General features: G+C 45.1%; 2 protein-coding genes across 3 annotated transcripts; both read left to right on the top strand.

Moving 5' to 3' along the window:
* The first annotated feature begins 3,147 nt into the window (after positions 1-3,147).
* LOC131348856 (sodium-dependent phosphate transport protein 2A-like) lies at positions 3,148-8,851 on the top strand. Its single transcript, XM_058384048.1, has 11 exons — positions 3,148-3,297; positions 3,498-3,915; positions 4,024-4,167; positions 4,254-4,365; positions 4,503-4,698; positions 4,899-4,994; positions 5,222-5,315; positions 5,666-5,833; positions 6,693-6,809; positions 7,296-7,420; positions 7,960-8,851. The coding sequence occupies exons 1-11, from the start codon at positions 3,148-3,150 to the stop codon at positions 8,512-8,514; spliced, it is 2,175 nt and encodes a 724-aa protein (XP_058240031.1). The 3' UTR covers positions 8,515-8,851.
* Positions 8,852-11,484: 2,633 nt separating this feature from the next.
* Positions 11,485-22,915, top strand: rbpja (recombination signal binding protein for immunoglobulin kappa J region a). Of its 2 annotated transcripts, none has more exons than XM_058385106.1 (11): positions 11,485-11,597; positions 12,276-12,314; positions 12,412-12,507; positions 15,860-16,025; positions 16,243-16,417; positions 16,505-16,642; positions 16,760-16,872; positions 16,988-17,128; positions 18,799-18,954; positions 19,064-19,167; positions 19,305-22,915. In XM_058385106.1, the coding sequence occupies exons 1-11, from the start codon at positions 11,578-11,580 to the stop codon at positions 19,672-19,674; spliced, it is 1,518 nt and encodes a 505-aa protein (XP_058241089.1). In that variant the 5' UTR covers positions 11,485-11,577; the 3' UTR covers positions 19,675-22,915. The 2 variants fall into 2 exon arrangements, with proteins under 2 accessions (XP_058241089.1, XP_058241088.1); XM_058385105.1 differs by lacking the exon at positions 11,485-11,597 and adding an exon at positions 11,608-11,815.
* Positions 22,916-23,033: the final 118 nt, after the last annotated feature.

Below are 23,033 nucleotides of genomic sequence, written 5' to 3' on the forward strand. Positions count from 1 at the left end.
TTAGAATTCAGTGTGTTAGAATTCAGTGTTAGAATTCATTGTGTTAGAATTCAGTGTTAGAATTCAGTGTTAGAATTCAGTGTGTTAGAATTCAGTGTGTTAGAATTCAGTGTTAGAATTCATTGTGTTAGAATTCAGTGTTAGAATTCAGTGTTAGAATTCAGTGTTAGAATTCAGTGTGTTAGAATTCAGTGTTAGAATTCAGTGTGTTAGAATTCAGTGTGTTAGAATTCAGTATTAGAATTCAGTGTTAGAATTCAGTGTTAGAATTCAGTGTTAGAATTCACTGTGTTAGAATTCAGTGTTAGAATTCAGTGTTAGAATTCAGTGTTAGAATTCAGTGTGTTAGAATTCAGTGTTAGAATTCAGTGTTAGAATTCAGTGTTAGAATTCAGTGTGTTAGAATTCAGTGTTAGAATTCAGTGTTAGAATTCAGTGTGTTAGAATTCAGTGTTAGAAATCAGTGTTAGAATTCAGTGTTAGAATTCAGTGTTAGAATTCAGTGTTAGAATTCACTGTGTTAGAATTCAGTGTGTTAGAATTCAGTGTTAGAATTCATTGTTAGAATTCAGTGTTAGAATTCAGTGTTAGAATTCACTGTGTTAGAATTCACTGTGTTAGAATTCAGTGTTAGAATTCAGTGTTAGAATTCAGTGTTAGAATTCAGTGTTAGAATTCAGTGTGTTAGAATTCAGTGTTAGAAATCAGTGTTAGAATTCAGTGTTAGAATTCAGTGTTAGAATTCACTGTGTTAGAATTCAGTGTGTTAGAATTCAGTGTTAGAATTCATTGTTAGAATTCAGTGTTAGAATTCAGTGTTAGAATTCACTGTGTTAGAATTCAGTGTGTTAGAATTCAGTGTTAGAATTCAGTGTTAGAATTCACTGTGTTAGAATTCAGTGCGTTAGAATTCAGTGTTAGAATTCAGTGTTAGAATTCAGTTTTAGAATTCAGTGTGTTAGAATTCAGTGTTAGAAATCAGTGTGTTAGAATTCAGTGTGTTAGAATTTAGTGTTAGAATTCAGTGTTAGAATTCAGTGTGTTAGAATTTAGTGTTAGAATTCAGTGTTAGAATTCAGTGTGTTAGAATTTAGTGTTAGAATTCAGTGTTATGTGGGGGGTATATATGTGGGGGGTTATATGTGGGGGGGGTGTATATGTGGGGGGTGTATATGTGGGGGGTGTATGTGTGGGGGGGTGTATATGTGGGGGGTGTATATGTGGGGGGGTGTATATGTGGGGGGGGTTATATGTGGGGGGGTGTATATGTGGCGGGGTGTATATGTGGGGGGTGTATATGTGGGGGGGGTGTATATGTGGGGGGAGTGTATATGTGGGGGGTGTATATGTGGGGGGTGTATATGTGGGGGGGTGTATATGTGGGGGGGTGTATATGTGGGGAGGGTGTATATGTGGGGGGTGTATATGTGTGTGGGGGGGTGTATATATGTGGGGGGTGTATATGTATGGGGGGTTATGTGGGGGGGTGTATATGTGGGGGGGGTGTATATGTGGGGGGGTGTATATGTGGGGGGGTGTATATGTGGGGGGTGTATATGTGGGGGGGTTTATATGTGGGGGGGTGTTTATGTGGGGGAGTGTATATGTGGGGGGGTGTATGTGGGGGGGTGTATATGTGGGGGGGAGTGTATATGTGGGGGGTGTATATGTGGCGGGGTGTATATGTGGGGGGGTGTATATGTGGGGGGGTGTATATGTGGGGGGTGTATATGTGGCGGGGTGTATATGTGGCGGGGGTGTATATGTGGGGGGGTGTATATGTGGCGGGAGTGTATATGTGGGGGGGTGTATATGTGGGGGGGTGTATATGTGGCGGGGTTTATATGTGGGGGGGTGTATATGTGGGGGAGTGTATATGTGGCGGGGTTTATATGTGGGGAGTGTATATGTGGGGGGTGTATATGTGGGGGGGTGTATATGTGGGGGGTGTATATGTGGGGGAGTGTATATGTGGGGGGGTGTATATGTGGGGGGGTGTATATGTGGGGGGAGTGTATATGTGGGGGGTGTATATGTGGGGGTGTATATGTGGGGGTGTATATGTGGGGGGTGTATATGTGGGGGGGGGGTGTATATGTGGGGGGGTTGTATATGTGGGGGGGGGTGTATATGTGGGGGGTGTATATGTGGGGGGGGTGTATATGTGGGGGGTGTATATGTGGGGGGTGTATATGTGGGGGGGGGGTGTATATGTGGGGGTGTATATGTGGGGGAGTGTATATGTGGGGGGGGTGTATATGTGGGGGGGTGTATATGTGGGGGGGGTGTATATGTGGGGGGTGTATATGTGGGGGGTGTATATGTGGGGGGGTGTATATGTGGGGGGGGTGTATATGTGGGGGGGGGTGTATATGTGGGGGAGTGTATATGTGGGGGGTGTATATGTGGGGGGGTGTATATGTGGGGGGTGTATATGTGGGGGGGGTGTATATGTGGGGGGGTGTATATGTGGGGGGTGTATATGTGGGGGGAGTGTATATGTGGGGGGGTGTATATGTGGGGGGGGTGTATATGTGGGGGGGTGTATATGTGGGGGGGTGTATATGTGGGGGGGGGGTTGTATATGTGGGGGGGGTGTATATGTGGGGGGGTGTATATGTGGGGGGGGTGTATATGTGGGGGGGTGTATATGTGGGGGGGGGTGCTCACTCACATGCAGTGCTGATGGAGGCAGAGTGTCGCGATTCATCTCTAATCTAATCTAATTACAACCTGAACTACTGATAACTGTTTGTGTGTGTGTGTGTGTTTGTCTGTGTGTGTGTGTGTCTGTGTGTGTGTGTCTGTGTGTGTGTTTGTCTGTGTGTGTGTTTGTCTGTGTGTGTGTTTGTCTGTGTGTGTGTGTGTATGTGTGTGTGTGTGTGTGTCTGTGTGTGTGTGTGTGTCTGTGTGTGTGTGTGTGTGTGTATGTGTGTGTGTGTGTGTGTCTGTGTGTATATGTGTGTGTGTGTCTGTGTGTGTGTGTATATGTGTGTGTGTGTGTGTGTCTGTGTGTATATGTGTGTGTTTGTGTGTGTATGTGTGTCTGTGTGTATATGTGTGTGTGTATGTGTGTGTGTGTGTGTGTGTGTATGTGTGTTTGTCTGTGTTTGTGTGCGTCTCTGTCTCTGTCTGTCTCTCTCAGTGATGAAGGACAGGTCAGTGTCCATCCCTCCTGCCGTGTCCACTGTGGCTCTGATGGGTGATGATGTGAGGATTGAGGAGGACGTGTGGGAGGCAGGGGATTTGGAGGACACGGGGGTCACATGGGCAGGTGAGGAGTTTAAACTTCCTGATGTAAAACTCCTGGTCATGAAGAAGCTCCTCACCTTCTGTCCTTCAGGTGTTGATTAATTCTCCAGAACAGCAGATGTGACTGTAGCTCAGGTTTATATGAATGTGCCTGAGCGTTTCCATAGTAACGGCTCCTTCCATAGTAACAGCTCCTTCCATAGAAACAGCTGGTTCACAGAGTTGTGTAAATGAACAGATAAAAGAAACACCAACTTCAGAAACTGTCAGCTGTAACTTTTACTACATCTTCAAGACAGAGGAGTTTATCTCTCTCTCTCTCTCTCTCTCTCGTTCTCTCTCTCTCTCTCTCTCTCTCTCTCGTTCTCTCTCTCTCTCTCTCTCTCTCTCTCTCTCTCTCTCTCTCTCTCTCTCTCTCTCTCTCTCTCTCTCTCTCTCTCGTTCTCTCTCTCTCTCTCTCTCTCTCTCTCTCTCTCCCTCTCTCTCTCCCTCCCTCTCTCTCTCTCTCTCTCTCTCTCTCTCTCTCTCTCTCAGATCTGGACAGTAAAGGGAGAGTGTTGCGTGTGTTTGTGTCACTGGTGAAGTTCTTGCTGCTCTTGGTTTTGCTCTACAGCTTCGTCTGCTCTCTGGATGTCCTCAGCTCTGCCTTCCAGCTTGTTGGAGGTTTGACATACTTCAGTCTCACACACACACACACACACACACACACACACAGACACACACATTTAAATCTTTAATATTAAAGTATGTGTGTGTGTGTGTGTGTGATAGGTAAAGCAGCTGGAGATATCTTCCAGGAGAACCAGGTGTTGTCGAATCCTCTAGCTGGTCTGGTGATTGGTGTCCTGGTCACTCTGCTGGTCCAGAGCTCCAGCACCTCCTCATCCATCGTGGTCAGCATGGTGTCCTCTGGACGTGAGTCACATGATGATAATGGTGATGATGATGATGATGATAGTAGCAGTGATGAAGAAGCTGATGAAACTCTGCTCTTCCTCCAGTGCTGCAGGTCTCCACGGCCGTCCCCATCATCATGGGCACCAACATCGGGACGTCGGTGACGAACACAGTGGTTGCCATGACGCAGGCCGGAGACAGGAACAAGTTCCGCAGGTGGGACGTGTCTCCACACCAGAACATCTCATACTCTAATGCTAACTACAGCATCGGCTTTAAGGCATCATTTTCATGAAGAAATGCAGAGAGTTTAGGATTCTGTGAGGTTTCTCAGAGGTTTTTGTGTCTCGCAGGGCGTTTGCCGGCGCCACGGTGCACGATTTCTTCAACTGGCTGTCGGTGTTGGTTCTGCTGCCGCTGGAGGTGGCCACCGGTTACCTGTACCGCCTCACCGAGCTCATCGTCTCGTCCTTCCACATCGAGAGTGGAGAGAACGCTCCGGAGCTGCTCAACGTCATCACTGACCCGCTCACACACTCCATCATCCAGGTCAGTGTGTGTGTGTGTGTGTGTGTGGCTCCATAAGAAGTAAAGACACAGTGTTATGAGTTACGTGTCCAGCAGGGGGCTTCGATTAACACAAACCGTTGCTGGACACTGAGCTGCAGTTAATCAAACCAGCACTGACTAGAACCTTCTGAAACCCGTGGAGATCATAAGCACGTCTCTGACCTGCTGTTCCATTGCAGTTGGATGAGTCGGTCATCAGTGGGATTGCAGTCGGAGACCCAGATGCTTGGAACACGAGTCTCATCAAGACGTGGTGTCGAACATCTACAAACACGGTGCGTACTGTTAAAGTGCAGGAACATTTCCACCTCCAGAACATTTCGGTTCTAGCAGTTTATATAAAAACATTTAAATGTCACTAGCGTTTATATTCCTCCACAGTTTTACAGTGAGAGCTAGCATCAGAGGCTAATTGCGCACACACACACACACACAACACCTTTAAATCAAATCCCACTGGATGTGTGAAAGTCACAGATTTCTGACAGTTTTGCGTGTGCAGTCTGTACAGAACGTGACTGTAGTGAACTGCACCAGTGTCAGCGCCCCCTGTTGGGAGTGGAGGAACATCTCCCACACCATCAACATCCAGAAATGTGAGCAGGAAACTTCTTCTCCTCTTCTACATCTGTGCTAGAGTGTCAGGTTCTCCAGCTGCTGAGCTTGTTCTGTAACTACAGAGAGTTCTAGAGACGGACAAAAAGAAGATTACTCTGCTGCTTCTAGAACCAGGAATGGTTTTACTGTTTATATCCAGTATCAACAGAGAGTTCTAGAACGTGAGCGAAAAGATGCGCAAAAAAATGATTATACCAGAGAGTGTATTCTAGAACCGAGACAACTGTTTAATAGAGACCAAGGGTTCTAGAATATGAGCTGATTTGTTTACATGCAGTAACTGATAAGATAACTCTCTCTCTCTCTCTCTCTCTCTCTGTGGCTGTAGGTGGCCATATTTTTGTGGACACCACCCTCCCGGACCTGGCTGTGGGACTCATCCTGCTGGCTGGATCTCTCCTGGTTCTGTGTATCTGCCTCATCCTCATCGTCAAGCTGCTGAACTCCATGCTGAGGGGTCAGGTGGCCTCCGTCATCAAGAAGATCATCAACACAGGTCAGTCTCTTTATCCGTCTTCACTCCAAACACGTGCCTCGGGTTGGACACAAGTCTTGGGTTTCCAGAGATTTAATAATTATTTATCTATTGTACATTATAAACACTGTTGCTAGGCAACTAAGAAACAAACTGTCAGCGTCATTAGACTGCTCTGTGTTGGTTAGCGCTTAGCATGAGACAGAAACATCAGGAATGTCGACATTTACCTCAGAAGTTTTGCTTAGTTGCTAATAAACGACTTTATAAACGACTGAGTACGTTGCTAAGACTCCACTTCACACTAGCTCATAGCTGAGAAGCCTAATACGGATAATAAAACAACACAGAAATGAGACAGAATGATCAGAAATGATCGACATTTACCTCAGAAGTGTTGCTGAAGTACCAATAAAAGACTTTTAAATGACTAACATTACATAGAAGTTCATGTAGCATCAACTGCTAGCTAGCACGCCACTTTATACTAGAAAAACAATGTGATGACACAATGGCAGCAGAAATGAGACAGAATGATCAGGAACGTCGACATTTACCTCAAACGTTTTGCTGAATGACTAATACAATGACTTTATACGCTGATTACATTGCTAAGACCCTACTTTATGCTAGCTCGTAGCTGAGAAGCCTAGTACAGATAATAAAACAACACAGTGATGCCAGAAATGAGACAGAATGATCAGAAACGCCAACATTTACCTCAGAAGTGTTGCTGAATTACTGAGACAGACATCAAATTTACAGTTAGCTTCGACGGCTAACTGTGTTCACACACACGGCTGCCGCCATTCTGAAAAACTGTCTGTGTTTCTAGTTGTTTATCTGTGATATCGTTTGTGTTCTTTATTTTTCTGAGCAGATTTTCCATTTCCGTTCGAATGGGTGACTGGTTACTTGGCCATCATGGTGGGCGCAGCAATGACCTTCATCGTACAGAGCAGCTCGGTTTTCACCTCCGCCATCACGCCACTCGTAGGTCAGTCTCTCCATCCAGAGTTTATCTCTTAAATGCTGTTCTATGTTCCATTCAGCTTCGAAACACACAATCCAAAAGAGTTAAATCTACAGTCATTGCTCTGTCAGGAGTCCTGGCACATGCAGCGTATTTGTGGTTGTTGTTTTAGCGCATTATCATGTCAGTCAGAGACGGAGATTTACACAGAGCACAGTTCATTCATTTATCACTTAAACGACGGTTCATGAACTTCACTTATCTTTGTCAGGGAATTAATAAAGTCAAACTTGATGAGAAAGGAACAGCGTTGTGCTATCCTAGCAAATTTAGTGGCTAATTCTCTGAGAACTTCCGAATTAATTAGCATATGAGATTGTGCATTGTACATACAGCGTCATGCTAGATATTCCGCTAATTAGCGTGTGTTTCTGATTTCTGGCTACTTAAAAAAAAAGATAACTTCATTTCTGTGTGTGTGTGTATGTGTGTGTGTGTGTGTGTGTGTAGGTCTCGGGGTGATTAGCATTGAGAGAGCGTACCCTCTGTCTCTGGGTTCTAACATCGGCACCACGTCTACAGCCGTCCTAGCGGCTTTGGCCAGTCCAGGAGAAACGCTGACTAACTCACTACAGGTTACACACACACACACACACACACACACTATGCTATATCCTGCGTGTAGTTACTTATCCTCTAATTATCCCCTCTGCTGATAAGATTGATTTGATTGCTTATGTCTGAATGATTGACTCTCAAACCAAATTCCTTCTTTCCCTCGTTCGATGAACGGAAGGAGATTTTGTCAGCATTAGCATTTATATTAGCGATGTAGCTTATTTTATTTTGTTTTAGTTGCAAGTGAAATGATCGGCCCTTCTCCTGAGTCACTGATATCACTGGTGCATCCAGCCGTCGTTTAACGGTTGTCATGGTGACGAAAGGTCCCGGGTTCCCTCAGGTCGGGGAGCTGATGGAAAAGCACAGAATTGTTCTGCTCTCCAAACCAGCCTCAGTGACTTACTACTGATCAACAGATCAATAAATAATCTCTCCATGTACATAGAGTGCAAAAGTTTGTGCCCCCCTCCCATTTTACAGGGATTTTACAACAGACAAAGAGGATTCCAAAGTGTTTATAAAATAAAATATTTCTATGTTCTGACTCCTTCAGATCGCTCTGGTCCATCTGTTCTTCAACATCTCGGGCATCGTGCTGTGGTACGTCCTGCCCTTCATGCGCGCCCCCATCAGAATGGCGAAGTCTCTGGGTCATGTGACGGCGCAGTATCGCTGGTTCGCGGTGTTCTACGTGCTGCTCTGCTTCTTCCTCATCCCTCTGCTGGTGTTCGGATTGTCTCTGGCCGGACTGCCCGCTCTCCTCGCCGCCCTCGTCCCTGTGGCGCTCATCATCGTCTTTGTCCTCGCCGTCAACTTCTTACAGTCGCACTTTCCTGAAAGACTTCCTTCCTTCCTGCGCTCCTGGGACTTCCTGCCTCTGTGGGCTCGGTCTCTCGAACCTTGGGACCGAAAAATCACGGCCATGGTCGCACACTGCTGCTGCTGCTGCAAATGCTGCCAGGTTTCCAATGGCGACGAGAAGGCGGATCCGGCCGGGAAGAAGAATTATGGGATGGAGATACACGATAACCCAGCTCTGGCCAATGAGTGTGAAGATACTGTGAAAGCCCCACCCAGTTCAGTTATTCTTAATGTGACAGCGTTATAGAATCAGTTATTTATGTACAATTACTCACTTATAACACATGTATTACATAGTTATTACAGCTTAATTATAGTTTTATAGAATATTGACGTTATTATAACATATCGAGCCTGACTGAATCAAGCACCAAGGGCAAAAATTTAATCTCTGACTGTTATTTATATTTTATAAGCCTTTTATATAGGGAGAGATTACCAGAAAAGATCTTTTCGGAAATGTAAAAGTTTCCTCAGTATGATTTACAGTTACACAGGAGGATTTATGCTGGAATCCAATGTTTAATAACGACTTCATAAATTGGCATTGTGTTGAATCATTCTGAATTTTATTAAAATATTAAACCTCCTAAATATATACTGTATTGCTCAGTCTTATTTTTTGTATTTTGTATGGTACATTTTTTACAAAAGTATTAGTGACAGAATCATTCACTAACTCCTCACACACACACACACACACACACACACAAGTAAATCTGTGGTGTTTGAGGTCACTGTTATTGATTAACACGTCAATTGACTCTCACATGTTCAGCAGTTTGTCAAACCATGTGATTAAGGTGAAATCGATGGTTTTTAAATTTATTTATTTATTTATTTTTCTATTTATTTCCCAGAGACTTCACTTACAGAAGGATAATAAATGTATTGTTTACAAAATGAGGATGAACACTTTTTATGAAGAAACACATAAATCTGGGGCCAAATTACAGAGTTTTTTTTTTTTTTACCCATAATCCCTTTCCCCTACCTCTGTTTATAACACATATATAACACAGGGGAGTTTAAACATCATGTTATCAAGGAGGATGTAATAAAATCATGCTTAAAGAACACTTTATTATTTTAACCACACTGCTGACATCTTAATTCTTCACTACTGCTGTTTATTTCACACACACACACACACACACACAGACTTTATGTCTTTATTAGGGAGAATAATTCAGGGCAGAGTGTATCGGCAAGCTGATAGATGTCTGATACGGCTGGAGATAAACGACTCGCTGTGTGGTGAAACTCTCTGATTAGTACATTGTGTTCAGAAGATAATTCAGTGTGTGAGTGTGTGTAGGTGTGTGTGTGTGATTGACACACATCTATAATCTAGCATCTATAAAACAAATACATTATACTGTGTCACAGACAGGAAGTACTTACGGTTGAGTTCAATTTCGGTTAAATTCATTTAATTATAGCACAAATACCTTCATCAATTATTAATTGTTTATTATAATATAATATTCAGATTCAGGACTGATTTATACTCAAATATATTTAGAACAACAAATGATCACTAAAGGCTGTATGGTGGGTTAGTGGTCAGTGCTATTGTCTCACAGCAAGAAGGTCCTGGGTTTGAATCCCGGGTTCGAACAGGCAGGGGCCTTTCTGTGTGGAGTTTGCGTGTTCTCCCTGTTCCTGTGTGGGTTTACTCCGGGTACTCCGGTCTCCTCCCACAGTCCAAAAACATGTACATTAGGTTGATTGGTCATTCTAAATTGCCCGTGTGTGTGTGTGGTTGTCTGTCTATATGTGTGGCCCTGTGATGGACTGGTGACCTGTCCAGGGTGTACCCCTGCCTTTCACCCAATGTGTGCTGGGATAGACTCCAGCAGATCCCTGTGACCCTAATTAGGAATAAAGTGGGTATAGAAGATGGATGGATGGATGATGACTTAAGGGTGTGTTTAAACACTGCTATTTAATGTTATAGTTCATTTATTAGGATGTAAATAACCACAAGGCTTTCGGTACAACATTAATTAACATTCTAGACTTTAATTGAAGTTAATTAATATTTAATTAATAGGGATTGTTTCTGCAAAGCATCTTTCAGAAAAAATATTAAATAAAGTATAAATAATATTAAATAATATTAAAGTTTTCTCAAAATAATCCACAGCTAAAGTTTTTTTTAAATTTTTTTATTAATAACTGGCGTGTTGTGTAAAATTCTCCTTCAAATATTGTAACATTTAAAAAGTTCATTAAAGCTGTTCTAAACTTACCCACGTGACTGAAACAAATATCGTATTGTTATATCTTTGATTATAATACAGCTTAACTTTGTTATACTCGTCTCTCAGTATTAACTCTTGTCCTAAACAGCATTGAGTTCTCATTATTATGTTTATCATCGATTATAAGGAGTACTTTTCTCTGTTACAATCGAAACTCGTTTAAATATGAATTCGCAATAAATTAATGCGACTGTTCATTCTGTTATAAACTCCTTAATCCTCTCCTCGGTGTACAATAAAGAAACTCCGCCCCCTGCTGGTGAAAATAAACCTCTGTCTTTTAGTCTTTATAGACAGTAGTACTGATTTTTAGTACAAATATACATTAAAGACTGATTTTAAATTAAATTAGATTGAATTCAACTTTATTGTCATTTTGCATGCGTTTCATTTTGAATATATATATATATATTTATATTACTACACCAGGAGCATTAACTTTAATGTTTATAAAAAGTTTAAATTCGTATTACGTTAAATACATGTGTAATAATTTACATCTATACGATTTAACCTTAAAACAATTACAGAGTGTATTCGTGATTTATTAAGTGGTAGTGTTTCCGGCTTCCGCAACAAACAGCCACAGAAATTATATAGTGTGGATGTTATTTTTCTCCCTAATTAAGTACTAAAACGTGTGAAATCTGAGTTGCGTGTAGACACGACCTGTCCTCCACGTTGTGAGAATTTTCACACGGTACTTGCTGGTTATTTGCCTACATCTCGCGATAACTCGATATCCTTCTGTAGTAGATTTCAGTGTATCGCGAGATTTCAGGAACTTTCCCACGCCTGTGTGTGACCCCCCCCCCCTCCTTCTCCTCCTCCCCCGCTCCTTTTCCACCTTCTCACGCTTCGCTTGTCGGGGGAAAAGGGAAATCTCGCGATAGCACGCGGCCGGCTTCAACGCGGTTCTATTGTGAGAACGCCTCCGCTATCGCGAGATTTGAGCCACTTTCCCACGCCTGGGTTGTTCCGTCTGGAAGGGAGACTGGCGAAAATCTCGCGATACTTAGACTTTATTAGAGAGTTGCTGGAAGATGGCGCCTGTTGTGACGGGGTAAGCGATGAAATTAACAACAAGAGGGGGCATGGAGAAGGAAAAGTTGACACTAAACGTTCAGGTTTTGTCGTGAGGGCTTAATTTATTCGCCTTCTCCCTCAGCTCTCGTGTGTGGTCCTGTCGGCCATTGTTATTTACATACTTTTTTGGTCTCGTGCCTTGTTTTAGCTCTGCTCTTTTATGCACTTAGCTCAGCTAGCCATCATGCTAACCAGGCAAGTTTCGCCCACATTTCTAAAGCGCATTTTTCCCCTCGAAAGTGATGTTTGTTATCCACAAGATCAGGGTTTTAAATGTGTTTAACTGTGTCAGCACTTTATAGAAGAGAGAAATGAACTGAAAGACTCCGAGTTTGTTTAACGCCGCTTGGTATGAACAGAAAAAAAGCAGTTTAACGAGTTAGCCAATTCTTAGCTCGCTAGCTGTAGCAGACTTTTTGCTTTGATAACGGTTTTCTTCAGATATTATGACACACCAGTATGGCTTTCACTCAGTGCTATTTTACCCCGAATAAAAGCAGCAAACACGTAAAGCTTGTTTACTTTTTATTTTTCTGTTTATTATCCATCCAAACTGTCAACCAGCTGTACACACACCGCGCATGCGCAGATCTCATCTGTATCTCTAGTGCTGCTTTCTGTAATTATGGCATTCTTATTTGTTTTGTTTATGCAGGAAATTCGGGGAGCTTCCTCAGCCAAAGCGCCTTACAAGGTACAAATATTGGTTATTGAAAAATATATATATATATATTTTCTTTTTACTCTTCATTCTTAATTGAGTTATTATTGAGGGTTTTTTTCTTCCCTAGAGAGGCGATGCGTAATTACTTGAAGGAGAGAGGAGATCAGACGGTGTTGATACTACACGCAAAAGTTGCACAGAAATCATATGGCAATGAAAAGAGGTAAGTGTGTGTTCCGCTGATCAGATATCCCAGATATTTTGTGAGAACTGCAGTCTGATTGGTTGCAGTGTTACTAGAGGGCATGGACTGAGGTTTCTGGTTACAGAGGTTAGGAGGTGGGGACTGTGGTCCGATTACAGATGTGTTAGGAAGTGAGGACTGTGGTCTGATTGGTTACAGATGTGTTAGGAAGTGAGGACTGTGGTCTGATTACAGATGTGTTAGGAGGTGGGGACTGTGGTCCGATTACAGATGTGTTAGGAGGTGGGGACTGTGGTCCGATTACAGATGTGTTAGGAAGTGAGGACTGTGGTCTGATTGGTTACAGATGTGTTAGGAAGTGAGGACTGTGGTCTGATTACAGGTGTGTTAGGAAGTGAGGTCTGTGGTCTGATTACAGATGTTAGGTGAGGACTGTGGTCTGATTACAGATGTGTTAGGAAGTGAGGACTGTGGTCTGATTGGTTACAGATGTGTTAGGAAGTGAGGACTGTGGTCTGATTACAGATGTTAGGTGAAGACTGTGGTCTGATTACAGATGTGTTAGGAAGTGAGGACTGTGGTCTGATTGGTTACAGATGTGTTAGGAAGTGAGGACTGTGGTCTGATTACAGGTGTGTTAGGAAGTGAGGACTGTGGTCTGATTACAGGTGTGTTAGGAAGTGAGGACTGTGGTCTGATTGGTTACAGATGTGTTAGGAAGTGAGGACTGTGGTCTGATTACAGATGTGTTAGGAAGTGAGGACTGTGGTCTGATTACAGGTGTGTTAGGAAGTGAGGACTGTGGTCTGATTACAGGTGTGTTAGGTGGGGACTGTGGTCTGATTACAGGTGTGTTAGGAAGTGAGGACTGTGGTCTGATTACAGGTGTGTTAGGAGGTGGGGACTGTGGTCTGATTACAGATGTGTTAGGTGGGGACTGTGGTCTGATTACAGATGTGTTAGGAAGTGAGGACTGTGGTCTGATTACAGATGTGTTAGGAAGTGAGGACTGTGGTCTGATTACAGATGTGTTAGGAAGTGAGGACTGTGGTCTGATTACAGATGTGTTAGGAGGTGGGGACTGTGGTCTGATTACAGATGTGTTAGGAAGTGAGGACTGTGGTCTGATTACAGGTGTTAGGAAGTGAGGTCTGTGGTCTGATTACAGGTGTGTTAGGAAGTGAGGTCTGTGGTCTGATTACAGATGTGTTAGGAAGTGAGGTCTGTGGTCTGATTACAGGTGTGTTAGGAAGTGAGGTCTGTGGTCTGATTACAGATGTTAGGAAGTGAGGACTGTGGTCTGATTACAGGTGTGTTAGGAAGTGAGGACTGTGGTCTGATTACAGGTGTGTTAGGAAGTGAGGACTGTGGTCTGATTACAGATGTGTTAGGAAGTGAGGTCTGTGGTCTGATTACAGGTGTGTTAGGAAGTGAGGACTGTGGTCTGATTGGTTACAGATGTGTTAGGAAGTGAGGACTGTGGTCTGATTGGTTACAGGTGTGTTAGGAGGTGGGGACTGTGGTCTGATTGGTTACAGGTGTGTTAGGAAGTGAGGACTGTGGTCTGATTACAGATGTGTTAGGAGGTGGGGACTGTGGTCTGATTACAGATGTGTTAGGAAGTGAGGACTGTGGTCTGATTACAGATGTGTTAGGAAATGAGGACTGTGGTCTGATTGGTTACAGGTGTGTTAGGAGGTGGGGACTGTGGTCTGATTGGTTACAGGTGTGTTAGGAGGTGGGGACTGTGGTCTGATTACAGATGTGTTAGGAAGTGAGGACTGTGGTCTGATTACAGATGTGTTAGGAAGTGAGGACTGTGGTCTGATTGGTTACAGGTGTGTTAGGAGGTGGGGACTGTGGTCTGATTGGTTACAGGTGTGTTAGGAGGTGGGGACTGTGGTCTGATTGGTTACAGGTGTGTTAGGAGGTGGGGACTGTGGTCTGATTGGTTACAGGTGTGTTAGGAGGTGGGGACTGTGGTCTGATTGGTTATGATTGTAATATTTGTTTAGAGGTTTGTATCTTCTCACCGAGGGGATTGATATAAAGAACACATTTCCTGAGGAAGTAAAGGGTTCAGGAACTTTCCTCATGTCTGTTACGTGACACAGGCATGTGATAGATGTGATCAAGAGAACATGGCGCAGACATTCCATCAACATCTGTATTGTTTTTAAGATGTGTGATTGTTCTGGCAGTGACTCTGAGCATCAGGTGTAAGTTGTATGTGTAAGGGTTGGCTGTGTGTTGTGTTGAGGTGTGTATCGTGATGTGTGTGTGTTGTGTTGATGAGGTGTGTATCGTGATGTGTGTGTTGTGTTGATGAGGTGTGTATTGTGATGTGTGTGTTGTGTTGATGAGGTGTGTATTGTGATGTGTGTGTGTTGTGTTGATGAGGTGTGTATTGTGATGTGTGTGTGTTGTGTTGATGAGGTGTGTATTGTGATGTGTGTGTGTTGTGTTGATGAGGTGTGTATTGTGATGTGTGTGTTGTGTTGATGAGGTGTGTATTGTGATGTGTGTGTTGTGTTGATGAGGTGTGTATTGTGATGTGTGTGTTGTGTTGATGAGGTGTGTATTGTGATGTGTGTGTTGTGATGTGTGTGTTGTGTTGATGAGGTGTGTATTGTGATGTGTGTGTGTTGTGTTGATGAGGTGTGTATTGTGATGTGTGTGTTGTGATGTGTGTGTTGTGTTGATGAGGTGTGTATTGTGATGTGTGTGTGTTGTGTTGAGGTGTGTATTGTGATGTGTGTGTGTTGTGTTGATGAGGTGTGTATTGTGATGTGTGTGTTGTGTTGATGAGGTGTGTATTGTGATGTGTGTGTATTGTGATGTGTGTGTTGTGTTGATGAGGTGTGTATTGTGATGTGTGTGTGTTGTGTTGATGAGGTGTGTATTGTGATGTGTGTGTGTTGTGTTGATGAGGTGTGTATTGTGATGTGTGTGTTGTGTTGATGAGGTGTGTATTGTGATGTGTGTGTTGTGTTGAGGTGTGTATTGTGATGTGTGTGTGTTGTGTTGATGAGGTGTGTATTGTGATGTGTGTGTGTTGTGTTGATGAGGTGTGTATTGTGATGTGTGTGTGTTGTGTTGAGGTGTGTATTGTGATGTGTGTGTGTTGTGTTGAGGTGTGTATTGTGATGTGTGTGTGTTGTGTTGAGGTGTGTATTGTGATGTGTGTGTGTTGTGTTGATGAGGTGTGTATTGTGATGTGTGTGTGTTGTGTTGAGGTGTGTATTGTGATGTGTGTGTGTTGTGTTGAGGTGTGTATTGTGATGTGTGTGTGTTGTGTTGATGAGGTGTGTATTGTGATGTGTGTGTTGTGTTGATGAGGTGTGTAACGTATCGTGTTGTGTGTGTTGAGGTTCTTCTGCCCCCCCCCGTGTGTGTACCTGATGGGTTGTGGCTGGAAGAAGAAGAAGGAGCAGATGGAGAGAGAGGGCTGCTCAGAGCAGGAGGCACAGCCCTGCGCCTTCATCGGCATCGGGAACAGTGAGCAGGAAATGCAGCAGCTCAACCTGGAGGGCAAGGTAGTGCACCCCCCCACACCCCCCTCCCCCACACGCCCCTCACCCGACCCTCCACACCCCACACCCCCCAAACACACATCCTTAAGCGCTGATAAAAACATCTAAGTAATAGAAAAGCTTTATCTTTGTCCTGATCGCTCTCACTCTTCCTCTCTCTCCCCCTCTCCTCCTCTCCTCCTCTCCCCCCTCTCCCCCCCTCCTCTGTGTCCTCCTGCAGAACTTCTGCACAGCCAAAACCTTGTACATATCTGACTCAGACAAGAGGAAGCACTTCATGCTGTCGGTGAAGATGTTCTATGGGAACAGTGCGGAAATCGGCGTCTTCCTTAGCAAACGCATTAAAGTCATCTCCAAGCCTTCCAAGAAGAAACAGTCTTTGAAGAATGCAGACTGTGAGTTATTATTCATCTACAGTTCTTTACAGAATTCACTTCTGAGCAGTGTGGAGAAAATTTAACCTTACATATCTCCCCCCCCAGTGTGTATAGCGTCAGGCACTAAAGTGGCTCTGTTTAATCGGTTACGCTCTCAGACAGTCAGCACTCGATACCTCCATGTTGAAGGAGGAAACTTCCACGCCAGCTCTCAGCAGTGGGGGGCCTTTTACATCCACCTATGTGAGTCTCTCTCTCTCTCACACACACACACCCTAACCCTACCTCTCAGTCACTGATTTATTTGTTGCCCTTTGTCACTGTCCAGTGTTTGACATTTTCTGTGTTTTCACCCTGCAGTGGACGATGACGAGTCGGAGGGGGAGGAGTTTACAGTGAGAGACGGATACATCCATTACGGTCAGACCGTTAAACTGGTGTGTTCTGTCACAGGCATGGCTTTACCGCGGCTGGTGAGAACACGCACACACACACACACACACATACTTTTATTGTTATAAAAAACATTGTTTACATGCATATTAAATGTTGGTTTAGTTTATAAAGTGTGTGTGTGTGTGTGTGTAGATAATCCGTAAGGTAGATAAGCAGACAGCACTGATGGATGCAGATGATCCTGTATCTCAGCTTCACAAATGTGCGTTTTACCTGAAGGACACAGAGCGCATGTACCTGTGTCTCTCTCAGGAACGCATCATCCAGTTCCAGGTGAGTGTCTCTCTCTCTCTTTCTCACTCACACACACACACACACACACACACACACCACTCACCAGTTCCAGGTGAGTGTCTCTCTCTCTCTTTCTCACTCACACACACACACACACACACTGACAGGTACACAGGCCACTCCTCCTCCCCTGACAGGTACACAGACCACTCCTCCTCCCCTGACAGGTACACAGGCCACTCCTCCTCCCCTGACAGGTACACAGACCACTCCTCCTCCACTGACAGGTACACAGGCCACTCCTCCTCCCCTGACATGTACACAGGCCACTCCTCCTCCCCTGACAGGTACACAGACCACTCCTCCTCCACTGACAGGTACACAGGCCACTCCTCCTCCACTGACAGGTACACAGGCCACTCCTCCTCCCCTGACAGGTACACAGACCACTCCTCCTCCCCTGACAGGTACACAGGCCACTCCTCCTCCCCTGACAGGTACACAGACCACTCCTCCTCCACTGACAGGTACACAGGCCACTCCTCCTCCCCTGACATGTACACAGGCCACTCCTCTTCCCCTGACAGGTACACAGGCCACTCCTCCTCCCCTGACATGTACACAGACCACTCCTCCTCCCCTGACAGGTACACAGACCACTCCTCCACTGACAGGTACACAGACCACTCCTCCTCCCCTGACAGGTACACAGACCACTCCTCCTCCCCTGACAGGTACACAGACCACTCCTCCTCCCCTGACAGGTACACAGACCACTCCTCCTCCCCTGACAGGTACACAGGCCACTCCTCCTCCCCTGACAGGTACACAGGCCACTCCTCCTCCCCTGACAGGTACACAGGCCACTCCTCCTCCCCTGACAGGTACACAGGCCACTCCTCCTCCCCTGACAGGTACACAGGCCACTCCTCCTCCCCTGACAGGTACACAGACCACTCCTCCTCCCCTGACAGGTACACAGGCCACTCCTCCTCCCCTGACAGGTACACAGGCCACTCCTCCTCCCCTGACAGGTACACAGACCACTCCTCCTCCACTGACAGGTACACAGACCACTCCTCCTCCACTGATAGGTACACAGACCACTCCTCCTCCACTGACAGGTACACAGACCACTCCTCCTCCCCTGACAGGTACACAGGCCACTCCTCCTCCACTGACAGGTACACAGGCCACTCCTCCTCCCCTGACAGGTACACAGACCACTCCTCCTCCACTGACAGGTACACAGACCACTCCTCCTCCCCTGACAGGTACACAGACCACTCCTCCTCCACTGACAGGTACACAGGCCACTCCTCCTCCCCTGACAGGTACACAGGCCACTCCTCCTCCCCTGACAGGTACACAGGCCACTCCTCCTCCCCTGACAGGTACACAGACCACTCCTCCTCCACTGACAGGTACACAGACCACTCCTCCTCCACTGATAGGTACACAGACCACTCCTCCTCCACTGACAGGTACACAGACCACTCCTCCTCCACTGACAGGTACACAGACCACTCCTCCTCCCCTGACAGGTACACAGACCACTCCTCCTCCACTGACAGGTACACAGACCACTCCTCCTCCCCTGACAGGTACACAGGCCACTCCTCCTCCCCTGACAGGTACACAGGCCACCCCTCCTCCCCTGACAGGTACACAGGCCACTCCTCCTCCACTGTAATTTGATTGTTTTCCAGGCGACTCCGTGCCCCAAAGAGACAAACAAAGAGATGATTAATGACGGCGCATCGTGGACGATCATCAGCACAGATAAAGCCGAGTACACCTTCTACGAGGGCATGGGCCCTGTCACACACCCTGTCACACCTGTACCTGTGGTTGAGAGTTTACAGGTAACCTACACACAATAATCTAAATATAATAAAATATATCTGAAATAAATCACGTTTCTTTTGTCTGTATAAGTATTATGTTAAAATGTACTCTGTGTGTGTGTGTTAGCTGAACGGAGGGGGTGATGTGGCCATGCTGGAGCTGACTGGTCAGAATTTCACCCCAAACCTCAGAGTGTGGTTCGGTGATGTGGAAGCAGACACCATGTACAGGTGAGTCAGTCAGAGCTGTACCCTGTGTAGTGAGTGTGTACAGTGAACATTTGAGAACATGGTCTCTCTGAGGTTTAAAGGTTAATTTAAGCTGATGGTTGTTTATGGTGTGTGTGTGTGTGTGTGTGTGTGTGTAGGTGCGGTGAGAGCGTTCTCTGCGTGGTTCCTGATATCTCTGCATTCCGTGAGGGTTGGCGTTGGGTCCGGCAACCCGTCCAGGTTCCCGTCACTCTGGTGCGCAACGACGGCATCATCTATTCCACGGCACTCACCTTCACCTACACACCCGAGCCAGGGCCACGCCCACACTGCAGCGCCGCAGGGGCCATCTTGCGCTCAGGCTCCGCCTCCTCACCCTCATCATCCTCCTCATCCTCCTCTTTGTCTTCATCTTCATCTTCATCGAGCCTCATGCTGCAGTCGAGGCTCGACAGTCAGGCTGGATTCCCAACATCTGGCGGCGTCTCTTCCTCGTCCTCTTCCTCCTCGGCCATGTCCGTGTCCTAACCTGTGTGTGGTGATGAAAAGCGAAAACGAAATCCCAATCTTTCGGATTCTCCAATAAAGGACAACGATGTTGCGGAACGGATGAAACTCTGAGAGAGGAAAAAAAAATCAAACTCAAGACCAGCTCTTTTCTCCCATTTTTTTTTTCTTTCACGGAAATAAAACCGAAACTAATCACGGCTTTGCCAAACCGTAAAAACCCACAGGTGAAGAAGATTCTTCAGAAGGGCTCCGAAGCGTCGACGTGGAAGAAAAAAAAAAAGTTATCAAATAGTAATATAGTTTTCAAGGACCAAGGAATATTATTATTATTTTTTATTGATGTATAATTTTATAAGCTTTTAGCTAAGGTACATTTTTCACCTCTTTTTTTTTTGTTTTCTCGGTTTTATAACATTTAGTAACCTTTTGTTACCAAAATAGTTTTGTATATTTCTCATGAGCGTTTTGTGCTCAGAAGTTTTAAAAACAAACAAAAAGCAAAAAAAAGAAAGAAAGAAGGGTTCTTGCGGTTTTAATCGCCCGAGCTCTTTGGTCATAGCTGCCTTTTAATCCTCTTTGGTGACTGCCTTAAATTTACTGGACCTGTACCAGCGTTTTTACTCCTTTTTTTTGGTAATACTGTTTTTACATCATGAATATTTGCCCTTTTTCCTAAACTGAAGTGTAATATTGTGTGTGAGTTTTGGGAGAAGGTGGTTTTACTCATGTTTTCTTTTTCTTTTTAAAACCACACAAAAGCTTTAACTGACTCCTCCTCCTGCCCGTCGAGTGACCGTAAAAAAAAAAAAAAGCTCACCTTCCCAATCGTAACAGCTTAATGCACTTAGACCTCTAGATCTCCAGAGCACAAAGCTGACCTCATCACTTCGGAGGCTTTTGCAGGATCCTGATCATCACTGTGATGCACCAGTCGTGGTGTTATCAGAGCTGCTTCCACACAGTCTGGAGACTTTACCCCGAGATCTAGAGCACCAACACGGGGGAGCGTTTGCGTCTAATCAGTCAGTCGGAAAATCGGATTAAATAAAAAGCTGGAAATCTGGTTTGTGAGCAGGGACACACGTTAACATGCAGTTTTCCTGCCCTTCCTCTAGCTAGCAGTCATGTAGCACGCTAATCATGGAGCAGAACCGCTCGAGTCCAGACCTCAGCAGTGCGGCACGGGTTTGAGTCTGGATTCTGGATTTGATTGGATCGCTCCTTTCAAGTACTCGGATTAGTCCCAACTGAAAACTGAAGAAAGGTGAAAGCAGCAGATTCAACAGATCTGTTCCAGAACTCGGTCATGTTCAGAAGCTCAGGTCCAGGATAGAGGAACGTTAACCAGGTGGAGTCGTGTCTCAAAAACTCCTCCAGTCCGGAAGCCGGAACATGGAGCAGATCGGGCCAAAATTCTCAGAAACGCAAGACAGGTCGCATCCAGAACTCAGAAACGCACCAGGTTCTGGAGCACAGAGAAGCTTGATCCTGAAAGCAGGAGCAGAGGGAAACTCGGTGTGGAGCGAGCAGAATCAGAACCTTTCCCCACAGCACCATCCCTGACGTAGAGTTCTGCAGAATCGCCTCAAACCCAGTGTTAATGTGCCTCTACTGCACTCGGGTTTCCTTTTCCTTCGTTCCTGTACTCCTGTTTCTATTCGTTTGTCTGTATTCTTTTTAAAGAAAGGGCATTTTCCTCGTGTTGTTTGTTTTCAGTCCAGTCAGGTTTAATGATGTGTAAAAAAAAAAAAAAACTAGAACCCTGTGCTTGAGGATCTTCATCACCTTCCAGCTGAACCCATGTCCAGACTCTGTGCACTTTGTTGAGTTCTCCTGTTCACTTCCTGTAATGTGTTTTTCCCCCTTTCCTTCATGACCGATCTTTTTTTTGTGGCAGCTCAAACAAAACCCTTTGTGCCTAGGAGAACCCCTCCTGAAACCCACCACAATCACCACTCTCACATGGGTGTCAAACTCAGAGGTCAACGTTTTTGAAGGTCACCACCTTTTCAGTGTTATTTTCTCTAGTCGCTTTATCAGGCTGTGTTCCAGTAACGTGCCCGACATGCCCCTCGTCCCCGGGCCCCTTCCCCCAGATGGGCTCTTTTTTTTTCCCCTGAATCCCTGAGATCTCCTGATGTGGCTCCTCCAGTCATGATGGGTTTATGTTAATGATGAAGAACCTTAGAAGCAGCTGGACCAAAAGTTCTCATGATGATGTGTAAAAGATCAGCGAAACATTTCAGAGTTTTATTCCTCCAGCTCCTCTTCACGTAGCAGTCTGATCCTCAGTGTAGCTAATTCACTCCACAGTGGCGTTTACTGGAACACAGCGATAGTCTTCCCGTGATAGTCCCTCAAAGCCTTTCTTTTATAACGGAAAAACATGGCGAAGGATCAAACCGAGTCGATTAGCATGTAGTTTTGCGATCGAAGTCTCTCCAGCCGTGAACGAATCTCTCGACAGATCATTTCAAACAGTGTTATTAAGCTCCCTGATTTCTGAACATCAGCAACCTTTTCTTCCTATCTAACTTCAAATCGTCCACAATGGCATCATCAGATTTTAGGAGGCGGAGCCTAAGTGGCATCTTGAACTTCATTGGCAGCCTTCATAGCGTTCCTGTGAAGTTCAGCTCATGTATATATACATGACAGAAAGTCACACTGCTTCCTAAACCAGGCTAAAGAACTGGGTGTGGTCAGAGGCGGAGACTTATCTCTTATTCACCTGTTAGCTAGGTTAGCCACGTAGCTCCATGCCGCTCACATCTCGTCTGGCTACGTTTAGGTTTTTATTGTTATTATTTTTCTTATTTAATAAGAGCATTCTGTTCACTCGTGCCACTGTACTTGCCTTAACAATCAAAAATAATTGAACCAGTTCTCCTGTGTAACGTTGTTAATTGTTCATTGCCAAAACCTTGCTATTTAGATCGGATCTGGCGCGTGTCCGACATCTCGGCCCGGTCTTAAACGGTCATTTTTGTATTTTTTTTTTTTATTTTTTTATTTTTTTTTTTTACCTAAGCCAGGATTCCAGACTGTTTGTGCTGCTTCCCCTCGGGACGTTATGAGTGCTAGCGCTCTGAAGGGCCAGTGCGTCTCTGCTGGATCAGCGGAAACCCCGGCTGTGTAGCGTTTCTCACATCCAGGCCCGGTTCTATTGCTTTATCCGCTCGAGTCAAGTTCACTAGATGACCATTAGAAGAGGGATTCGAGTCGAAGTCCTTGGAGCAATAAAATACTTAACAAATGACTGTGTCTGAGTTTCATTTCTCTTTACGCGGATAATGAGCACACTAGGTAATGCACGTCAGGACTTCACAGGTCACTTCACTTCTCTGGGGAATGTTCTGGATCTCAGTGACCCGCAT

This window comes from Hemibagrus wyckioides, linkage group LG29 (genome assembly GCF_019097595.1).
Source record: "Hemibagrus wyckioides isolate EC202008001 linkage group LG29, SWU_Hwy_1.0, whole genome shotgun sequence".
Lineage (NCBI taxonomy): Eukaryota > Metazoa > Chordata > Actinopteri > Siluriformes > Bagridae > Hemibagrus > Hemibagrus wyckioides.

Coding starts and splice junctions, on each gene's coding strand:
- rbpja (XM_058385105.1), top strand. CDS start 11,781: ATGCACTTAGCTCAGCTAGCCATCATGCTAACCAG. Junction 12,315..12,411: donor CAGCCAAAGCGCCTTACAAG/GTACAAATATTG, acceptor TTTCTTCCCTAG/AGAGGCGATGCGTAATTACT. Junction 18,955..19,063: donor CTGTGGTTGAGAGTTTACAG/GTAACCTACACA, acceptor TGTGTGTGTTAG/CTGAACGGAGGGGGTGATGT.
- LOC131348856 (XM_058384048.1), top strand. CDS start 3,148: ATGAAGGACAGGTCAGTGTCCATCCCTCCTGCCGTGTCCACTGTGGCT. Junction 4,366..4,502: donor GACAGGAACAAGTTCCGCAG/GTGGGACGTGTC, acceptor TGTGTCTCGCAG/GGCGTTTGCCGGCGCCACGG. Junction 4,995..5,221: donor GTCGAACATCTACAAACACG/GTGCGTACTGTT, acceptor TTGCGTGTGCAG/TCTGTACAGAACGTGACTGT.